Genomic DNA, 6496 nt, shown 5'->3' with positions numbered 1-6496 from the left:
AAAATCCAGTTGCCTTTTGGAAAGGCATCTTTGGGACAGAAAGCAGCTGTCTTTCTAAAAAGAACTCTCTCTCCAATGTTACAAATTGAATTTATTGGAAAATTAAAAACCAAATTCATACAATACCAATCAACTTTCAGTTTTTGTTCTAACTGGATACACACACAGTATGGATATATCATACACACATGCAACTTCCCATTTCTAAGCAAATTTATTTACTACCATCTCTAAGCAAATTTATTTACTATTTAAGAAAGACACTCTCCTCCAAAACAAAACAACTCAATTTCATACTCTAGCTATCGAAAGGAAGTTTTAGTTTATAAGTCTTAAAAAATGACTTATTACCACTTAAAAACTCTTCATAAAACCAAAAATACATGCATCACATCCAAATTGGCTAAAGGCTGTGTAATTAGAATCCGAATGGTAACATCGCTCTTCCTTCAGAATGTTTTATCTCCAAAATATTATAGATCTCTCCTGTGCTATCCCCTTTCCATTAATATATCTGAACTCAAGACCTACCAAATTAATTCCTTAATGGTCATCATAAATATGGGCGTATCATACTCACCCTCTCCCACCTTCCAGAGTGCTTTGGATTTCCTTCAGAACATCTGAAAGGAGAGAAAAAAATGAGTTGTGAGAAATATAGGTGCCTATACCATCATAGCCTGGAAGAAAGATAGAAACATCTACTTATAACATTCTGGAGTTGCAGAATGTTTTGTACACTGACACCTCTCTCAAACTGTTTTGTTAGGCAGGTTATCATTATCCATTTCACAGATGTGGTATTGACCATTGTGCCCAGAACAGAAATAGAGTAAATGTGGTTTTTAAGCATATATATTAGCAATTGAATTATGAATGACAGCTGGAAACTATGTGATGCAAGTACACACCACACATAAAAGGCCAGAGAAGGGCAACAAAGATGATTAGGGGACTGGAGGCTAAAACATATAAGGAACGGTTGCTGGAATTGGGTATGTCTAGTTCAGGGGTAGGCAACCTCGGCTCTTTTATGACTCATGGACTTCAACTCCCAGAATTCCTGAGTCAGCTATTCTGGGAGTTGAAGTCCATGAGTCATAAAAGAGCCGAGGTTGCCTACCCCTGGTCTAGTTTCATGAAGAGAAGGATGAGGAGGGACATGATAGCAGTGTTCCAATATCTCAGGGACTGCCACAAAGAAGAGGGAGTCAAGCTATTCTCCAAAGCGCCTGAAGGCAGGACAAGAAGCAACGGGTGGAAACTAAGCAAGGAGAGAAGCAATCTAGAACTAAGGAGAAATTTCCTGACAGTTAGAACAATTAACCAGTGGAACAACCTGCCTCCAGAAGCGGTGAATGCTCCAACACTGGAAGTTTTAAGAAGAGACTGGACAGCCATTTGTCCGAAATGGTATAGGGTTTCCTGCCTGAGCAGGGAGTTGGACTTGATGACTTCCAAGATCCCTTCCAACTTTATTATTATTATTATTATTATTATTATTATTATTATTATTATTATTATTGAGGATCATCGCACAATCAGCCAGATGTTCAGACTGGATTTGGCATTTTGGTAGAAATAGATCGAGTCCGTCACCCAGGACATGGGATAGGCAACAGAGGGGATGTTGGATGGTATTACAGATATGTCGCAGGATGGAACCACAGGTTCATCAGGAAGGCAGCCTTTTGAAATGAACTAATAGCAGAATTTGTGCAATTGGCCAATTGGGGGGCAAGTCGGGTTGGTCGCTCCAGGGTTTTGGAGTGAACACCCAAGGCCCTAGGGAAATGGGTAAGAACTTGCTTAGCTTGGGACACAGTCTTGCTATGGCGATTGTAGGCTGAGGTGGTATATTCTCCAGTTCTTTCTCGTCTATTCTGCTGTCTCCAGGCACTGCCACGTCCACTATCCAGACTTTTTTGTCTTTCTTATCGACAATTGTTAAGTCTGGGGTGTTATGTTGCAGGTGCTTGTCTGTTTGAATTCTGAAGTCCCAGAGCAGTTTAATTTTATCATTTTCTATGACTTTCTCTATTTTATGATCCCACCAGTTTTGGCTTACAGGCAAATGATATTTTTTGCAGATCTTCCAATGCACCATTGTTGCTACTTTGTCATGCCGCTGCTTGTAGTCAGTCTGTGCAATCTTCTTGCAACAGCTTACCAGGTGGGTTTTTTTTAATTTATTATTATTATTATTATTATGCCTGTTAGTCCTCTCAGATATATTACAAGTAGTCCTTGATTTACAACGGTTCATTTGGTGACCGTTCAAAGTTACAATGGCACTGAAAAAAGTGACCTATGACCATTTTTCACACTTAAAACTTTTGTAATAGCCCCATAATCATATGATCAAAATTCAGATGCTTGGCAACTGATTAATATTTATGACCGCTGCTATGTCCCAAGGTCATATGATCACCATTTTCACAAGCAAAAGTCAATGGAGAAACCAGATTCACTTAACAACCAGGTGATTAACTTATCAACTGCAGTGATTCACTTAACAACTGTGGCAAGAAAGGTCGTAAATGGGACAAAACTCCCTTAAGAAATATCTCACTTAACAGAAATTCTGGGCTCAGTTACTGTCATAAGTCGAGGACTACCTGTATTAAATCTGATCTATTAAACACTTAAAACATACAAGTCAAAAAGAAATCTATTGAAGTTATATGTCTTTGGGTGGAAAAACAAGTAGTTGAAACTGCATTAGTAAAAGCATTCAGGATAATTCCCATCAAAAGTCCATTTCACAAGCCTTTTTCTTACTCTCATCATTGAGGAGGGCGTGTTCCATCAGCCTACCAGTCATTCTTTCTAAAAAAAAATCATATTAATATTAAAGCAAGTAATTCTCACAGTCTAGAACAAAAAATAGGACTTTGAGTGTAAATGTATCAACAACAGAGAAAGAAAAAACAAATGTTTTAAAAGTTATTAAAATGGCTGACAGATCCTTAAATCCACTGAATAACTTAGGCCATGACTTGCTTCTGCATTCAAAAACCCAGTTTTGAAATTCAAAACCATGCATGGATATGGACATTAGCAGCTGTTAATTAACTATTAATAACAGTTATATTAGTAGTAGTATTAGTAGTTATGCTTTAATGGTTCCATTTATTCTTGCAAGAGTTAAACAAAACAGCATTTGGCTGTAATAAAAATAAGGTAAATCAACGGCTTGAACCTACTGATGAATTGGTTATAGGAATGGGAAGGAATAAAAAAAATATCTATTTCCCCATTTATTTCCAGACCAAAAGATGCTAGGGTTTGGGGGTTTATTTAAATGCCCTTAGAATGGTGTTTCTCAAACCTGACAACTTTAAAATATGGCAACTCAAATCTGACAACTTTAAGAATTCCCCAGATAGTTGTAGAGTTTATTTAAATAACCAAAAATTAACTCTTAGTTAAGAAGGCATGTGTATGTAAGGGTGTGTGTGGTGATAGGCTTGTGTGTCTGTGCAAGCAGATGGGGGAAGTTTCGGATAAATTGTGATAAACTGTTTTCTTCCTTGTTGTTTCAGCTTTTTGTGTGAGGGAGGGGATTTTCATGAAGTTTTCCAAAATGGTTTATAAATATTTTGGCTAATTTGTTTTGCAAGTGTAATACCCAGTTGTGTATGGATTGCCAATACAATCCATACTATGGGATACAAAACGACCCCATCGTTTTCTATGATAGACACAAAAGCAACTGAGTTCTAAGCACCATAGTTTACTTACCATCACCACCAGGTTCACCGGAGGTTTGTCTTGGTTCCCTAATATTGCTTCAAAAAAGGAAAAAAGCCAGTGAGACAAACAGTTCAATAATTCTGGCTTAGAACATGATGTTTCAAGCAGTACTCTTTAGTCCTAACATTACAGCAAGCCATGTTTTATTTTAAGTCGCAACTTGCAACATTTACAAAAAGAAGACCTAGAACATTCCCCTAGAGGGGACCAGATTGGCTTCACTGATAGATCTATATTCTATCCACTTTACAAGAGTTAGGAATCTCAGGCTTCATTTGCCCAGAAATACACAACTAAACAGGCTAAGGTTATTGAAAAGTGATACACAGATAGTCCTCAGTTAAATCACCACCCTCAAAGTTCTGGCACTCCTGCTGTTACATGATCAATCTGGGTGCTTTGCAACTGGTTCACACTTATGGGGGTTGCAGCATCCTGAAGTCATGTAATCATGATTTGCAACCTTCCCTGCCGGCTTCCCACAAGCAAAGCCTTCCCTGACAAGGAAGGACTCAAATTGGTTGGGTAAATTCTCTGCCCACCCCCCATCCATACACCCTCCCCAAGCTCCTCTGGGGTTGTGGCATGTCTTGCCAGCTATCCACACTCCTTGTGAGAGGGTGCTCAGTTAATGACCCTCAATCCTTGCTTGATGCCATAGGGACTGCAGGGATTGCTATTGCTAAGTGATATGATCATATAGTGCCTCACTTTATGACCTCATTGCTTAACAATGGAAATTCCAGTCCCAATTGCTGTCATAACTCGAAGACTGCTTGTACTGGTAAATCCTATAAATCAGTTGATTGCACATCAGGGGACAAGCAGACACACTGACAGGTTATGCTCATATACAGAGTAAAGAACAACATCTATTCAAATCTGTATCACATCAGACATGGATCTCTTTTGGACATAGGTCTTCCCATAGTCTTGTGAATTATACATTCTAAAAATTATAGCAACACGAATGTATGGGCAATATTATCCGAGTATTGTTCACCATTGGCCAGACTCCCTAGGGCAGTGATTCTCAACCTTTCTAATGCCGTGACCCCATAATACAGTTCCCCATGTTGTGGTGACCCCCAAGTGGGTGTGGCCACCAATAAGAGGGAGTAGAACAGCTAGGGAAAAGGGAAAAAAATGGCGGACAGCATGGTTTGGTGACCCCCGTGAAATGGTCATTTGACCCCAAATGGGGTCCCGACCCACAGGTTGAGAACCACTGCCCTAGGGATTTGAGTTCTTCAACAACAACTGAAGGCTATTAAAATATCATCCATACTGTCAAATAAGTTACACTTTGTGTTACAAAATGGACTGTTGACTTGAAACTCTGACAGACATACTTCGATTTCTTTGAAGTCTTTTCTATGCCAAATGTACTGTGCCCATGGCAGTTTTCTCTGTTTTCCAATGGATTCATGAGACATCGAGGTTCAACCAGCCACTTTGGCGAAAGGGAAAATCTTTCAAATTCTGATGGGGAAATGAGATAGAACCCTGCGGGGAATGAGGGAGAAATGGCCAGTTGAGGAGGGACAGATATTACGCAAGGGGTCTTATTTCCTAAAGTCCTACATATGCACATTCTCCCTTCTAAGCAGATTAACATACATAGAAGCTATGAATATACACCTGTTTGGAACTAAGTGCACCTGAGACTTAAATTCAAAATATACGGAGCAGACTACATGATCAACGCCCAGTGTCACATCTGAACTAATTCAATTGATTTTTATTACTGAAGATCCCAATGAAGTATCTAACCTTTTCTGAATGAGTAGGTTAAAAAAAAGTCCTAAGGATGAAAAACTGCAACTAGGATATGGATATTGATTCCTTGGGTTGTTACCTCATAAAGAATACTTTTGTGCAAATATTAAAGTAGAGAGCACTTTGTTAATAGACCAATTTAAATTTAGGTTTCAGTGCAAAAGGAGACGATTCTTCTCCCTTTCCCCAACCCAGTCTTCTTCCTTAGCCTTCCAAGCATTGTAAGTGCAAAGACTAAACATCTCTGTGCTCCTCAACTTGAGGCATCAGTTCAAAGGTTTCAAAGACCTAGCACACCAAAGTATGGTAACTCATGGATGATCCTCATATTACCTTGTCCATATCGGGTGAACACACAGGAAGCAATGCCACTCACATCCTCCTTGCGAATACAGGGATAACGAGCTTGGATTTTAAGTGAAGGCAGAGAGATAATCTGGATGTCTCCCTGGTTTGTCAGAACAGCCAAGTCATTCTCACTATGCTCAGTCTTAGAGCTGATGAAGTTGGCAACAGCCATCTTCCGCACCCTGGAGCCTTCCAGAGCTGTAAGTTTCAGCTTCAATTTGGAGACCACTTTGGGTAATGTGAAAACCTGCCAACATGAACAAATTCTATCATTTCCTTCCTTAGTGGAAGAGTTACACCAAAACCTCCACTAGTCAGCCTTTAGTGAGAAAAGTGCAGTATTTCCCTCCTTCACTAGCAAATGAGCCTGTTTTGTTTTTTTTTAAAGCAGTGAGAAAAGCTATGATTTGCTGCCTCAAGCTACAGAAAGCAATTTATGAATTTTCTACAGGGCCAGGATTTGGCTCTCACTACTTGCAAATATCTTTCTACCTACAAAATCAGAAAATGGGGTATACCTTGTTATTGGCAGAGCCCCAGAATACAGTCTTCAATTTGAGCCTATGGGGTTCTTTTTAAGGGAGACATCTAATCAAATATAAACTGGGGAAAG

The 6496-nt window shown here is 39.3% G+C and overlaps 1 protein-coding gene across 4 annotated transcripts in view; it reads right to left on the bottom strand.

Moving 5' to 3' along the window:
• Positions 1-33: 33 nt before the first annotated feature.
• Positions 34-6496, bottom strand: part of LLGL2 (LLGL scribble cell polarity complex component 2) — a 66778-nt gene continuing 60315 nt past the window's right edge. For 3 of the 4 annotated variants that reach the window (XM_039342941.1, XM_039342942.1, XM_039342943.1), the window contains exons 20-24: positions 5869-6130; positions 5109-5262; positions 3745-3791; positions 2782-2829; positions 34-623 (exon numbers count right to left, since the gene is read on the bottom strand). In XM_039342941.1, coding sequence (XP_039198875.1) covers positions 577-623; positions 2782-2829; positions 3745-3791; positions 5109-5262; positions 5869-6130 — 558 coding nt within the window. In that variant the 3' untranslated portion in view covers positions 34-576. The remainder of the gene's footprint in view (positions 624-2781; positions 2830-3744; positions 3792-5108; positions 5263-5868; positions 6131-6496) is intronic. The other variant, XM_039342940.1, reaches the window with a different exon arrangement.

The sequence above is a fragment of the Crotalus tigris genome, unplaced genomic scaffold (assembly GCF_016545835.1).
Source record: "Crotalus tigris isolate CLP2741 ecotype Arizona unplaced genomic scaffold, ASM1654583v1 scf7180000017814.3102382, whole genome shotgun sequence".
NCBI classification, from domain to species: Eukaryota; Metazoa; Chordata; class Lepidosauria; order Squamata; family Viperidae; genus Crotalus; species Crotalus tigris.
The sequence above is the reverse complement of the archived record's forward strand: the minus strand, read 5'-3'. Positions and strand labels throughout refer to the sequence as shown.